The sequence below is a fragment of the Pinus tabuliformis genome, chromosome 3_1 (assembly GCF_031772625.1).
Source record: "Pinus tabuliformis cultivar Carrire ecotype Pingquan chromosome 3_1, CPIR1, whole genome shotgun sequence".
Classification (NCBI taxonomy): Eukaryota; Viridiplantae; Streptophyta; class Pinopsida; order Pinales; family Pinaceae; genus Pinus; species Pinus tabuliformis.
The window spans coordinates 967,957,975-967,974,293 of record NC_142301.1 but is presented as its reverse complement, the minus strand read 5'-3'; the positions used below and the strand labels follow the sequence as shown (position 1 = coordinate 967,974,293).

The window sequence follows — 16,319 nt, the reverse complement described above, 5'->3', positions numbered from 1 at the left end:
TACCAAAAACTCATAATTTTCACTTACAAACTGTTGAAAATCTTCAAGTTCACATATTCAGATTAAGGATAATGTAAGAGGTGTAAAAAAGAGCTAAGGCCAAGATTTTAGTTTGTTTGTTAAAAAAAATCATTAGAGCTAAAATAAATGTTCAACAACGAAAGATTTAGTGATGCAGTTGTGATTGGTGTTATCTATATGTTTCTTGACACAATCTTTAAAGAATTGCCCAATTTAACCAATGTAAACTTTTCCCCAAAAGGAAAAACATTGTAATATACACTTATTGTAAATATACAAAAATATTAATATATTCAAATTCATTCTTGGGGTATTTTTAATGTATTTTTGTTCTATATTTCATTCTTTGGGGTATTTTTAATGTATTTTCATTATATTATCACACTACTAATGATTATGTAAGGAGTTTTTGGTTTTCTATTGGAAAAGAACATGAATTTTGTATCACGTTTCATTATGACTTGAGGTATACTTTTAAAAATAGGATTTGGGTTAGGATTCACATTTATATTGCCACTACATTTTTTGATCTTTCCCATATCGTTTCAATGTGCTTCAGGTCTAACACTATCAGGTTGCAACATTAACCATGCCTTTTTGCATGTCGTAATTTGCGTGGTAAAATATACCCTTCATGGGTGCCCTAGATTAGCACTCGATTTTTGCCTTAGTTCCCATGCTATGTTCATTTTAAGGTATATGAATCCTCTTTAGATCCCACCATGACATCAAACTTGAGCCTCATGCCTCTCTTTGTCTTTTATTTCTGGCCATTTATTACCCTTATAGGGGGATCCCCACTCTTTTTATTGTTGATTTTTGGTCACCTATGCCTATGGTATTCAATGTCTTGCTAGATTTTATCGTAACATTGCTTGCCTTCATCACACTTCCAACCTTTGTAGCCATGCTCGATCTCTTTCCTTCACATCAACCTTACTTCCATCTTGCAACCTGTCTCACCCTTTCAGAGAGTTCATTGCAATGAGTAGATTTCCATATCCATACACTTTGCCATTTTCTCTTGCTTTTCTTAGGCAAATTTTGTTATCATAGGAACTAAATCCATACAATGATACCACTTTTCTATCTGGAATTAACATTATTTTGGTCTTATTTTCACGCTCATTAAACAATGAAAATCCCGAGCTTCTTTTTCACTCTTTTCATGCTCATTAAATCACTTGAAGATGTCAAATTCTTTCCATTCTTTCCTACTTGTTAGTCAAGAGTAAGTTCGGCGAGCAAGCTCTTCCCTATTCTCATGTTCATTAAACCACAAGAAAGACACAAGTGTACTTTTATCTCTTTTTCGACCTCACTATTAAACTCATGAAAAAGACACAGATTTGAGTATTCTTTTAACTATTTTTCAATCTCATCAAAATTGAATTAAAAAGACACTATTAAGCTCACTTATATTCTCTTTCATGCGCATTAAACTTTGAAGGGGATCATCTATACAAAAAGGGAAAAGGGTGGAAGAGCCTATTTCTCTTCATTTTATCATGGTCATTGTGACTCCCTTGAACATGGCACTTGTTTGGGTCATCCTCTTACATTTTGTCTTTTCCTAGATTTAGAACCACATCATTAGCATAGTCACTCTATTATTGAGTCAATATCTCACCCTATTGGTTACCCTTCTAGTTCTTAGGTTGTTGTGATGCCTCTTATGTCAACACTATGTTTGTATGGTATTCTTCAGTCCAAGTTGTCAAGTTCACACTTGTGTCATGTTGTTATATGTTCAAGGGAAGTCCTGGTGTCAATTTCATGTTGAATGATGGGGGGTACATCAAGGGACTCTTTTGATGGATCTCTTCTCATCATTGCCAACACCTTATTTAGGGTGTATATATAGAAACAATCTATTACCTTGGAGCTTTTCATCCTCAGTGGAAGTCTTCATCATTGTTGATAGTGGGTTTCCCTTACTAGCCCATGTTGACCAATTTTATAAGTTCTCGACATAAGTTCATTTGAATTCACACTCAATAGATTATGTTAGATAAATTGGGAACCATTTTCATTAGTGGTGGTCTTCCTCATGTCTATTAAAGGGATCCCTTACCACTTGGTAATTAGATATTCTCCCCACATGTTCGACATCATCTCATTCATTTGCATGTAGTGATTCATACAATTGGGATGAGCCGAAGACCTTGAGGCATGGGGCTATCTCACTCAAGCACATTGCCTCCCCCAAGCTACGTTGGAGAATGTATTATGTACTTTGAGGGCCATCATTTGGGCACCAGCATTGGTATCTATAGCCCTACTAATATATATTATGGCAATGACATACATTGTATTATGATCAGTCCTCGATGACATGAGTTTGTAATATGTTGTGTGGATGACCATGCTTTATTCTTTTAGTATATTTTATGGGTATACCTACCTTGGTGATATATATTATATGTATTTGTCTATGGATTTTTTAGTCTTTAACACCTATCAATGCAGATGTGATGCTTAGATTTATCTACATGCTCCGCCAAAGCAGAGGAGTGAGTCCTGCCATGCTTGATGTCAGCAGCATGCTCACGAATCCTTTGAGTAATTGAGCTAATTTTTATTTATTTATTTATTTATATTATATATATATATACCGTTGAGGTTTCTAATTCATGTGATAAGATGTTTCAAGATTCTAACAAGTTGCCTCCTAAAAGGGGTAAACAAAATGAAGTGTGATTGGAGCATGTTGCTTCATTGTTGAACATTGGTATGAACAAGAAGCCAATGTTAAAGCATGCAGAGGTCAAAACGCAAATGCAAAGGCTATTTTACAAAGAAGAAATTTGTCCCAAAACATCTTCCTTTGGGTTTCATAGTTTTTTGGCTTTGAAGAAGGATGGTGCATGGCGATGGCAATTACATTTGGTCAAGAATCAAGCCAAGTGCAATGTTAGAAATGCTAAGCATCATCATGACGACAATGTTCGAGGTGAAAGGAACTTAAAATTGTTTAAGTTTCCATTGATTGAAGACCGAGGAGGGAATGTTCAGATTCTTTCAAGGGAAGTTTTTTGTTCTGCATATCTTGGAAAATTGTAGAAAGATGTCATCTTTGACAGCAAGATAAGGTTTCCAATATCAGAGAAAGTGATGTACTTTCATGAAAAGATCAAAGAGACAAATGAAATCAAAGCTTATTAGCTACTCCAAACTCTTGAGGTTGAACCCCCAAAGAGGCATCATCCGAATCCACTCATTTTTGCACACTCACACCTAGGAATTCCAACACAACTAGCTTAGGAGGAAGCCACAACACACCGTCACGGGATATACTTTCCTTCCATCCTTCCTGAAACTCCTCAATTTAATCAGAGATAAGGGGGCCCTATGCTCTGAAATAATCAGCTCTAATATTGTCGAGACCCCACCATCAATGACTCCCGCTGAAAAAATTAGTTCAAGCCCCTGAAAATGTGGCAGGGCCAAATCATCTTGTAAGAAAATCTCATTCAAAAACAAATCCTCACTAGATTTTGGAAAAAAAATCTTTAGTCGTCGAAACCCATGGAGACAGAAAAAAATTAATGTCATTGAAACTTACCACCCCACTGCTTCAAACAATATCATTGAACCCTCTAGATAGCTAAAAGTGAGATACAAATAATACAAAGGTCTAGAAAATAAAATATTTTATTTATTAAATACATTTAAAAATATATAATTAATAATTATCTTATTATTTTTAAATAAACTGCTACTAACTCACGTAAACAACAAATATCTAAAATACTATAAATACTATAAATCGTTAATTAAGCGGCAATTATATATGCGCACAAAATTAACCATCTAAACAACAAATATTCTAACATTAATTATATACCCACAAAATCAAAATATACCGCCCAACTCAATGAATTCCCAGCCTATTTATTTTTCAGCCGACGACATGCACCCCATGCAAAGAGCCGATGTCCCCATGGCTAACTATAAACATGCGAGGCTCGGCTCAAAAAAACACATCCAACAATTATTACAAGAAAAGTTTTGCAGATCAAAATCGAAGGAGTTAACACATTGACTGCGCAGTCGGGTCCTCTGACTATTGCCTTCTCTTTCAGCAATTTGCTAACAAGCAAGCTTCCAATGGACGACACATACTGTAATGAAGACAGCAATGCATCCAAATCCACAGATAGCTCACCCGGTAATGATGCTTCAGTGCACGGAGATTTTTCGGAAAAACACTCTATATGCGATTCAGCAGGACTTTTCCGAAAAGTTCAAACACAGCAATTTGGTGTAGGTGTGTACACAGAAGACATAGTCCAATCTGTACAACACACAGGTTTAATTGGCGTTGTAATAAAAGTTGCCGATGATTCTGATTCTGATTCGGAGGAGGATGAGAGTGAAGACGAGTCTATTCCAAAAGGCTCTGCACGGATTTTTTGGACGAATTTTTCGGAGAGTACGGAGAAAGCCGATGAGCTTGAGGTGATTGACAGGGCGATCTTCCATGGTGATATTGTGGCAACGGCTTCAGATCCATCTGGACAGAGAGGCATCGTAGTTAACGTGGATGTTACAGTGGATTTATTAAGTCCCACATCAGTTAATGCTATAAGAAACGTTTCCAGCAGAGATCTTCAGCGAATAAGGGCGTTTATGCCCGGTGATTATGTCATTCATGGACCTTGGGTGGGAAGAGTCGGTGAAGTGGTTGATAATGTGACTGTGTTATTTGATGACGGATCAAAATGCGAAGTAATGAAGGCCGAACCCGACCGCCTTATTCCAATCCCCAATAATCTCCGTTATCCTTACTTTCCAGGGCAGCGTGTCTGGGGCAGTTCATCGGCAGTTTTCGAGAATGCTCGATGGTTGTGTGGTACATGGAAAAAAAGTAACAAGGAAGGTACAGTAGGCAATGTGGAAGTCGGATTAGTTTCCGTGGATTGGGTTGCTGCAGCAAATCCTGATTGCAATTCCCTGACTCCTGCAGAGAAACAGCACCCTAAAGAGCTACAGCTATTATCTTGTTTTTCAGACGTTTATTGGCAGCTAGGCGACTGGTGTCTGCTTCCAGCGTCTGAAAGGAGAATGTTAGAAGTTACTATGCCTGCCACAGATGACACTGTTGCCCACAAAAAAGATAATGTGCTATTTGTGGGCAATAAAAGGACTAGGGTAGATGTCATATGGCAAGATGGTACAAGGGCATATGGTGTAGATTCTACAACCTTGATTACCATCAAAGATGTTGAGGATCATGACTTCTTTCCTGAACAGTATGTAGTGGAAAAAGGTTTGGACGATGATGATTGCGAGGCTTCTGAATCAAGACGACGAGTAGGAATCGTGCAAAATGTGGATTCAAAAGAACGCATAGCAAGAGTAAGGTGGTTGAAAGCGGTGGATTGTCCACAAGATACACTAAAATTTGATGGAGAGGAGTCAGTAAGTGTGTATGAGCTTGCTTACCATCCAGATTATAACTACTTTGTTGGGGCCATCGTTATACGTCCTCACTCTCTGGTGTTTGGGGAAGCAGATCAAGTGCTTGGCATTGTGGATCAGTTGGGTGACCATATAGAATCTAGGGATGGAATAGGACACAAAAACGTTGTTGAGACTGCAGATCTATCTACACACCAGAAAGCTCTGAAGAAAACTCAAAAGGCAGAGGTTGACAAGAATATTGAAGAATCTTATCTATCGTGTATTGGTAACGTCATAGGTGTTAAAGATGGATACATAGAGGTAGCATGGGCAGACGGAACAGTGTCAAAGGTATGTTATTTTCTTGTTTCCTTATAGTGGAATATTACAAAGGAATGTATTTTCATTGTCTGCTGAAGTACTATCCCTTACATAGGAATGTATTTTCATTGTCTCCCTTATCTGAGAAATTGATCACGCTACCTTTATTAGTCTCAATATACAGAGATTTTGCGTAGAAAAGATTTATCTCTTTAAATATGCATTTCACTGCATCCAAGATATGAATTCCAACATTACATAAGAAGAACAATTGGCTCTTTGGTTACAATATGAAATATGAAACTACTTTGATAGTATGATAACCTAAAGGTTATTTTTATTTTTATTTTTTTTTCTAAATGTAGATGGCACCTCGACAAATATGTGTGGTTTATAGTGATGATGAAGAAGATGATGATAAAGATGAGACTGCTGAAGAAGATGATATGGAACAGAGAAATGAGGAAAATACAGTGCTACACATTGATATGGAGCAGACAAATGAGGAAAATACAGTGCTAGACATTGATGTGGAGCAGACAAATGAAGAAAATACAGCGCTAGACATTGATATGGAGCAGACAAATGAGGAAAATACAGTGCATAGCTTGTCTAGCAGTAGTTGTCATGAGGCAGGGCAATTTAAACATTTTGATAGTATAAGTGACGCTATGGATCACTTTTATCGGAATGAAACAATACAGGTACATTTATCAAAGGGCATGCTTTTCTCATTCCGTTTAGTGATTTTTTGGGGGTCATGATTGAAACTTTTGAACATCTTCGTGCAGCCTATCAATAAGCGGAAATGGATGAAGAAAATTCAACATGAATGGAACAATCTTGAAAAACACTTACCAGGTAACTCATCCTAAGCCATGCAGGCCTGTTTTCCACTGGTTTATTAAATGAGTTCATGATATTTGAACATTCACTAATACCGTTTTTCACTGGTTTATTAAATGAGTTCGTGATATTTGAACATTCACTAATAGGGAAACGCTATTCTGGGCAGTCATATTTCCTTCAATTTTGCCTCTATTCTGGGCAGTCATATTTCCTTCAATTTTGCTATTTTTGTCTTTTGTCTTCTCAGTTTTCAATATTGCTTTCTTGTTTTCTCTTGAGTAGTAGGAAGTTGCAAAGTAACAAATTTTGTAACCCAATTATTCATGAGAATACGTTGTACTCATGATGTGTACTAGAACAAATAAAAATATGGGCATAGAGTATTTCGAGCTCTTTATTTTTCTGGTTGTTCTAACTTGTAATTTATAAACTCTGCATTGATTGACAGATACAATTTTTGTTAGAATATATGAGGATAGGATGGATTTGCTGAGAGCTGTAATTGTTGGAGCAGCCGGGACTCCGTATCAAGATGGACTTTTCTTCTTTGACATTCATTTTCCATCGGAATATCCCGATATACCACCTGTAAGCATTAGTTTAACTAGAACTGCTTGATTTTAAAGTGAAATAAATGAGATCTCAAGTTGTTTTTTTTTTAACTCAATATGGAAGTCAGTCTCATTTAGCTTCAATATGTTGGTTTTGCAGTTAGCTTACTACCATTCTGGTGGGTTACGGTTGAATCCAAATCTATATAAGAATGGAAAAGTCTGTCTGAGTCTTTTAAACACATGGACAGGCAAAGGGAATGAAGTGTGGAACCCGTTGTCATCAAACGTTTTACAACTACTTGTTTCTATTCAAGGATTGGTACTAAATGATAATCCTTATTTTAATGAACCTGGATTTGAGAAACAGATTGGTTCAGCGATAGGGGAGAAGAACTCGTTAGCCTACAAAGAAAACTCTTTTCTCCTATCGTGCAAGTCAATGTTGTACGTATTGCGAAAGCCTCCAAAGGTAGAAATCTCGCGAGATTTTCATTTACAGTTATCTTTTTTAATCATTCTTTGTCTAGGAATGATTCTAAATACACCCATGCTCATCATCTGTGCAGCATTTTGAGATGTTTGTTAAAGGGCATTTTCAAAAACGCGGTCACTGTATTCTTCGTGCGTGTGATGCTTATATCAAAGGGGCTCCAGTTGGATCACTATCAGAGAATTGTACAATTGTTGGAGAAGAGTCTGAAAATCCGGGTGCTACTTCTGCTGGCTTCAAGCTTATATTACTTAAAATTGTTCCTAAACTTATTGCAGCATTCACTGAAATTGGACTAGATTGCCAAGAATTTCAGTAGTCATAACGTATGTATTAAAGTCACAAATTCCATCAACGATTGGATTCTTACTTGGCAAATACAAGTGTGGTTATGTCTTTCAAAGGCTTGATGTGGAATTCAAGAGCTATGTACTGTAGCAGAAGTTGTGATTGCAGCGGCCAACCTGGTGCAATGTTCTTAGATTATCGAATATGTGTGATTCTATCCATCCAAATAGTGAGCCATACTAATTTTTGTCTTATTTTATGAATTCAATTTAATTTGTATTACCGGAAATTGTTTTAGAAGTTGGTGATACTTATTCTTGTACTATTTTATAAACTCAATTTAATTTGGCTTTCTTGTAATATGGTTCGTTTATCAAATTCCAAAAACCTCTCATTTAAACTTAGCTATCATGGTGGGTGGATATGAAGGAATCTTTGCAACGTTTCTTTCTAGATTTAAATATTTAATGATTTTTTTTGTTTTAGTTATTAACTTTGAGCATGATTTTTGACAAGGAGGTGATGAATTTCAAAAAAGCAAAAAAGGTTTTTGTAAAAGGAGGGTCCATGGGTTAGATTTTGATGAAAAGTTAGCTATTGTCTATGTGTTTTTTCATGGGAGATAATTGCAATTTTTTTTTTAAAGTTAAACGTGATATCATTTTGTCATGAAAAGTGGGGGAAAGGAGGGTCGATGGAAGGAAAAACAAAGTTTTGAAGAAGGAAGTGGATTTTGATAAGGGGGAACGAGAGGGTGTTATCTCTAAGAACTGGAATACACTACGATTATGGTATGGACATGAGTTAGGAGGGAAATGAAACTTATGAATTTTGCATGGGGTTTCTTTGCACTAGAAAGCTAGATAGGGGATTTCTAGTTGGCAGGGTGGCATATTCAGGAGGAACACTGCAATCGAGCCACCATAACAACATTGGGATATTCAATCAGATTGTCATAGGAGGAACACTACTCTGTGTCAACGTAACCAAGTTTTTTTCTTGTTAATTATATGAATTGCTTACGAATCAAATTGTGCTCATTTCAAATGTGTTTGTTAAATTTATGCTATTAAACATAGTAATCATAAGTCTGTTGTGAATGAAAAATAAAAACTAAGTATGCAAAGTATTGCTTATATAGATGGGTTGGGAGTAGTGATAAAATATATATAGACACTTGTTGGACCCTATTTTATATGGTGTTTTCGTCCTTATCTTCTATAACTGGTCAATTTGACCTTTTCTACCCTTGTCTATTTGCTCTGCCAACCCTATTTGCTTCAACAAGACATTTTAATGATGATAATTTACCATTTTAAATGATGATAATTTACCATTTTAAAATCTAATTCCTACAATTTAAATAGTGAACATTTTAATTCAATCACTCACGTGAGTAATCTATGCATAGAGGAATACCTGTACCGATAGATCGGTGGAGATGCCCTTGAGCTGCTACTCCTGCTGGAACGCTCCTCTTGGCTACCAACTGGATTTACCTCCTAGCCAACTAGGAAGTATTTCCTAGCCCAGGAAACCTCCATAGGTTCCCTAACCCTCCGAGCCCAAGTCCAATTAGATGTAGCGTGTCCAAGATGAATAATAATCCCCTTCTCTCTCTCAATCAATTCCTCCAAAACCACAGCCAAACCAAAACCAAAATCAAGACCAAGGATCCCCCTTCCTCCCCTCAAATAAACAATAATGTTTTCTTTTAATTTTTTTTCTTACAAGCTCAAGATCCATAGAAGGTGATATTAGATGTGGTATTTGAGAAAGCTTCAAAATATGGACCTAAAAATCCACATGCACCCTTAATAGGTTATATTATTTATATTTTTTTTTTATTAGATTAAAGGAGTGGTTGAATGACTTGACCACCTAAGGTATTAATTAGGGGTGTGGGTGCAATGGGGTAGGTGCAAGAAGTAATGTCGTAGTGGCTAGAGGGTCATGAATGGGATTTACTAATTGGGGAGAGGAGGGAGTTGGAGGACGAAAGTGGGGTTAAGGAGCATTGATGGAAGGTAAAAGGGAGTTTTGGATAGAGAATCAGATTTTGGGTAGGGCATTAAGAGGGTGTTGTCTCTAAGAATTCGAATACAATACAACTTTGGTCTAGACATGGGCTAGGAGGGCAAGGGAACTTCTGGGTTTTCTCTGCACTAGGAAGCCAAATAGGTGGTTTCTAGTTGGTAGGGTGGGATATTCAATCAGGTGGCCATAGGAGGAACACTATGGCCAAGCCACCATAACCAAGTTTTTTCTTGTTAAATTATATGAATTGCTTATGAATCAAATTGTGCTCATTTAAAATGTGTTTGTTAAATTTATGCTATTAAACATAGTAATGATAAGTATGTTGTTAATGAAAAATAAAAACTAAGTATGCAACTGAAATATACAAAAATGTTTTTCTTTTGCTAAGATTTTTTTACAAGCTTGAGGGTCATGTGTACACATCTTTATTGGGCTTTCCAATTTATACTGCAGGTTTGTGTTGGGTTTCTCTCTTATCATTTGGCCTTTCATAGGTGTTAAAGACTACAAAATCCATAGAAAAATACATATAATATATATCCCCAAGGTGGGCCTACCCATAAACGATACTAAAAGAATAGAGCATGGTCGCCCGCACAACATACTACAAACTCATGTCATCGAGGACTGATCATGATACAATGTATATTGTTGCCATAATAGATATTAGTAGGGATACAGATACCAATGTTTGTGCCCAAATGATGGCCCTCAAAGTAGATAATACATTCTCCAACGTAGCTTGGGGGAGGCAATGTGCTTGAGTGAGATAGCCCCATTACCCAAGGTCTTCGACTCATCCCAATGGTATGAATCACTACATCTAAATGAATGAGATGATGTCGACCATGTTGGGAGACTATCTAATTACCAATTGGTAAGGGATCCCTTTAACAGACATGAGGAATACCACCACTAATGAACTTATGTCGAGCACTTATAAAATTGGTGAACATCGGCTAGTAAGGGAAACCCACTATCAACAATGATGAAGCCTTCCACTGAGGATCAAAAGCTCCAAGGTACTAGATTGTTTCTATATATACACCCTAAATAAGGTGTTAGAAATGGTGGGAAGAGATCCATCAAAAGAGGCCCTTGATGTACCCCCCCATCATTCAAGATGAAATTGACACCAGGACTTCCCTTGAACATATAACAACATGACACAAGTGTGAACTTGACAACTTGGACTAAAGAATACCATACAAACATAGTGCTAACATAAGAGGCATCACCGCAACCTAGGGACTAGAAGGGTAACCAATAGGGTGAGATATTGGCTCAACAATAGAGTTACTATGCTAATGATGTGGTTCTAAGTCTAGGAAAAGAAAAAATGTAAGAGGATGACCCAAACAAGTGCCATGTTCAAGGGAGTCACAACGACCATGATAAGACGAAGAGAAATAGGCTCTTCCACCAAGAAACCGTTTGTTTGGGTTACTTTCTTGTCCAAGATTCATCCACAATTGTCTTATTGATTTGCTTAAGGCTTTTTCGTTGCTTGTTTTCTTTCTGGTTGATTTTTAGTGTCGATTATTGAACCAATTTTTTATATTGATTCGATTTCGTCATTACCAAGCATAGATCACAATTGTTTGGATCGATCAGATCACACTTGCTAGTTTGTCTCTTTAAATTCAAAACAAAAAAAAATAAGGAATTGCATTCATTTGATATACGAAATTGAAAGTATATGTGCATTTCAAATTTTCATGTTTGAGAAATTGAAGAGCGAACTCTAAATATTTCATTAGTAGTATCGATGCATCGTTAGATTATTGTATTGATGCATTGTGTTTCTTAGTGTTTGCATTCGCTTGTGTTTTCTTGGGAATGAACTTTCTACCCTCCTTTAAGTACGTGTTCATCGAAATGAAAGATGCTTTACTCATTCTAGTCGCATCCTAGGGTTTTTGATATACATACGATAGGGTTTGAAATCTAAAACCTAAATCAAGATCAACTCTAAAATTAACTGAATGAACTTAAACAACACATTGGAACTTAACGCACATTATTTAGAGGTCTAGGCTGGAGACATGCTTCGGCATCATTAAACCTAGTCACTATTGCTTTCACTTAAGGTTGGGTGATTCCTCCTTCTGTGACTTAATAGCTACCTAGTACGGACTTGTGCACCCAGTACCCTCGAGTATATATCGGGAGACCCCAGTAAGTTATCATCCTACATCCATAGGAAGCCGTGTCTGCCGCCCCGCGAATCGTAACGCACAGAACACATCATTCGGGAAGATTGATTGCCATACGGAAAGTCCTTGGTCATTTCTCTTTCATTTGATCACCAATGTGTATATGCAATTTTACAGTTTGTCTGGTCAACCTTTTGCCTAGTTCTTCAGAGTAGTCACTTTCATTCCTTTTCAACTCCCTAAAAGAAAAGGATCATCTTAGAACTTGTCCTTTTAGGCTCATTAAACCCCGAAAGAGATAGAATCACCTTTTCATCCTTTTCTCGACTCTTGAAACATGAAAAGGTCAAGTTTTGTTCTTGTGTCATAAAATTTACTGCCCGCGAAATATTCCTGGTAACAGTTCAAGTTCTTGGTTACAGTACAAGTGTTTTTCAGGCTCGTTCCCGATGGCAACTTTCCCCCAGTCTACTGGCCAAGGTCTTCCCCCAGATGGAAATCCTAGTTCGTTTCCAACTTTTTGAAATGCCGGTGCTTCGTATATGGTAACACTGTCCTTGCCTAGGTTAACCATCAATTTGCCTGTTTAGTTGTTTTCAACCTCAGTGGTCCCGAGTGTCATGACTCCTGTTCCACCGTCTCCTTCGTTTGAATCATGACATGATGATTCCAAGGTTGAGCCTACACCTTCTTCCCCTGTTTCTTCATCTTCATCTCCCACTTCGCCTGGTGAAAGTTCCACATCTAGTAACCAGGAGACTAAGAAGAAGAAGAAGAAGATGAAGAAGAAGAAGAAGTTCGATAAGCGCGAGGCCACCCATGCAACTATTTCCCTGAGTACATCTCAAGTTGGAACACCTTCTGCTCCTCCGCGGAAGGTTAATTTTCCTTATAAATTGTGCAAGGGTGACCATCTTCTTCGTGATTGGCCTGGCATTCCTAGGATATTAGAAGTATGGTCTCACAATCTGGCTCATCCCTCATCATACTCTGAAGCTCATGTCCATGTTCAATCCTCAATTAGTAGTGGTAAGAAGAAAGGAAAGATTCGATTCCCCTGTAGGCTATGTGAAGGCAACCATCCCCTTCACCTTTGTCCGCTCATGGATAAAGCTTCAGCTACTTTGGAAAGTCTTATAGCTTCTTTGCCTACACTTCTAATTGGCTATCAGAGGATCTCTTCAGACCCTCTCCTGGTTGACAAAGAGATTAACTTCGATTCTTCTCTTGTCCATCCTCATTTTCCCGAACCTAGCTATGCTCAACCTATTCCTGACCAACCATTGGTCGGAAAGAGTGTCGACTTGGATTCACCACCCGTTGATCACTTTGTTCTGGAAGAGCATCATGATTATACTGCTCATGTTCTTCTCATCTCGTCAGATTCTCCCAAGTCTGAGAACGACCCTCCTAAGCCAGCTAATTCAGAGAGTCCTTCTTCGGTTCATGTAGAGCATGGGGGCAATCATATGATACCCCCACCGAGTAGTTCAGTCATTTCATTCGACTGCTTTCCGCCTTCCATCCTATGTGCCTTTCCAGATTACAATACATACCTATAATAAGGTAGTACCTGGCACTATCTTGGATGCAGGTGCATCGGTTAGTCTCATGCCTTACACTACTTGTCAAGCTATGGGCTCCCCACAGCTTGTGTCGGCCACTCAAAATCTATTAGCATTTGACGGAGGAACTAGTCAACCATTAAGGATCCTTCCAAAGTTCCCTGTTACTTTGGGAGGCAAAACTGTCTATATAGATGTGATGGTTGTCCAAGGTGCTTTAGATTTTAGTCTTCTCCTTGGCCATGATTATATCTATGCCATGGGAGCTATTATTTCTTCACTTTTCCATGTGGTTTGTTTTGTGCATGATGGAAGAATGGTGACTACCGATCAATTATCATTCTTTAGTCACTCGATGCCTCCTGTACAACCATCATCCCCTATTAGTTATTATCCGCAAGTAGTCCCCTCCTTGCCACAGGTCAATTATGTGGCTACCCATTCCGTCTCTGCCTCTGCTAATGTTCATGCAGATGGTCTCATACATCATGTACTAGGGGCATTGGCACCTAATCTATCATTGGTGTCTAATGACATGTGTTTCTCCAAGAGCATGCTTCTTCCGTCTGGTGAAGATCTCTTGGGAGCCATGTTTTCGTACGGCCTATGAACAGGAGCCTAGAGGATGGTTCCTATCTTGTGTCAACCTCATTAAAAAATGAAACAAGGAGTCCAAGGATAGTTCTGATCTTGTGTCAACTTCGTTAAAAAATGAAGCAAGGGCCCGAGGATAATTTGTTCCCGTCTCAACCTCGCTCACAAATGAAACTGGGCATAGTGAGCACAGTTCCCGACCTTGTGTCAAGCTCGTTAAAAAATGAATCAAGGAGTCCGAGGATGCTTTGTTCCTATGTCAACCTCATTAAAAAATGAAACAAGGAGTGATGAGCATAGTTCATGATCTTGTGTCAAGCTTGTTAAAAAATGAATCAACAAGTTTTGAGGAAAGTTCTTGATCTTGTGTCAACCTCGTTAAAAAATGAAACAAATGTCCGAAGACCGTTTGTTCCTGTGTCAACCTCGTTAAAAAATGAAACAACTCCCTTTTCAAAATCGAGTCTTTGATTAATATCTCATAAAATCCAAGTCGATTCTTTCCAAGATCTCGAAAGTGAACCTTCATTCCATCCACCTCGTTGAATGCAATGAAGCTTAGGGGGCATGTACCTCGATTTGCATCCTTATGCAGGGGGAATGCAAACTTATAACAAGCATAGTTTTTCATTTCAAACTTGTGTTAACATGAAACCGAATCCAAGGAGAGTTCTCCATGGTTCAAGCTTGTGTAAAAATGAACCCATACCTGATTTACACCTCATGATTGCCATTTTTATCTGCTAAATTCTACTAGATGAGTCTTGGTTGTTTTCATTTCATCATCGCCATCTCTTTGGCTGATAATATGCTTTCCCTTGGTTGTTTTTTCCTTTCCTAAGGGACCGCAACGATGAGTGGTTTTATTAGCCAACCTCTTGACCATTACATGTTTTAAGCAATTCCACCATTTTCAGAACCAGTTGCTACCCTTTATACCACTCGTTCCTCCAAGGAGAGTGTCCTTTAAGCTCTTTTATGACTCGTAAAAGATGAAAATATTGCCGCATTTTTCCCTTTTTGACTCGTTTACTGGATAAACATGAAAGATCACCGGACTTTTGCCGTTTCGAGTTCGATATTGGTAATGAAACAACGTGTCTTCAATAATTTTTTTCTTACTTTTTCAAATCGGGACCACTAATTACAAAAATTTCTTCTTGGTCATAATGGTTAAGTAGTTCTGTCGAGTATTGTTTTCTATTTTTTCAAGCTCGAGGGACACAAATTTACGAAAAAGGACCCCCCTGGAGTTTTCTTTTCTGTGTCGTTTTCAAACTCTCTAAACATGAAAAAGACTCCGAGTTTTACCTGTGTCGAACTCGTTAAACCCTGACAACATTGGACTCGTCACCATGATGAGACTCGAGCTTCTCCTCCCTAGGGCTCGTTAAACTATCACTAGGTTGGATTTGTATGAAGGTCGAACTTATATCATAAGCATATGCTATCCCCTTCAAGCTTGTTTTTCAAAAATAATTGGGTTACTCGCTAGTAATGGTGGGGGGAAATTTGGAAGTCGTCATTGGTTACCTATGGCAACTAGTCACTCTTGAACATCGACACTTTTGCTTCTCGTCGGGTTGGGATATCCTCACATTGTCATTGGCCTTCCAGGGTTTTTTGGGTTGCCATTTTGCCTCATTCCATCTGATCCATGTCATCTCTGTCAGACCTCCAATCCCTTGGTACCTAAATGCTGCCGCATTCCGGAGTCGTGTCGCCAATATGTTCAATAGTATAATCCTTTTGCAGTTTACACCATTAACCTCCTCCTCTGATACTCTATTTCACCATCTATTGCTTGTTCCTTGTCTCGTGTCATTGATGGGGGAAACATTATGGCCCTCCTGCAATGGATCATCTCCTGTCAACATCAGCTCATTATCTAGGAGGTGGATCTAGAGATCCCTTTCGGTACCTTGGAGCTTGCATGCCTCAATGGCAAGTTCTTCGCGCCTGACGACAGACTTTCATCATTGGTCTTCGATTGGGTGATTCCACGAGTGTTCGACTTCAGCCCATTCTTCACACT

The 16,319-nt window shown here is 38.1% G+C and overlaps 1 protein-coding gene across 1 annotated transcript; it reads left to right on the top strand.

The window, feature by feature from the left end:
- Window positions 1-4,131: 4,131 nt before the first annotated feature.
- LOC149191036 (putative ubiquitin-conjugating enzyme E2 23) lies at window positions 4,132-7,960 on the top strand. The gene is made up of 6 exons (XM_089410642.1): window positions 4,132-5,778; window positions 6,114-6,452; window positions 6,540-6,609; window positions 7,046-7,185; window positions 7,309-7,620; window positions 7,718-7,960. The coding sequence occupies exons 1-6, from the start codon at window positions 4,132-4,134 to the stop codon at window positions 7,958-7,960; spliced, it is 2,751 nt and encodes a 916-aa protein (XP_089266768.1).
- The last annotated feature ends 8,359 nt before the right edge of the window (window positions 7,961-16,319 follow it).

What these genes read in the sequence shown, in the direction of transcription:
- LOC149191036 (XM_089410642.1), top strand. Translation starts at nt 4,132, where the DNA reads ATGGACGACACATACTGTAATGAAGACAGCAATGCATCCAAATCCACA. An exon ending in TCTTGAAAAACACTTACCAG is followed by an intron (nt 6,610 to 7,045) that starts GTAACTCATCCT and finishes ATTGATTGACAG; the next exon opens with ATACAATTTTTGTTAGAATA. An exon ending in TATTGCGAAAGCCTCCAAAG is followed by an intron (nt 7,621 to 7,717) that starts GTAGAAATCTCG and finishes TCATCTGTGCAG; the next exon opens with CATTTTGAGATGTTTGTTAA.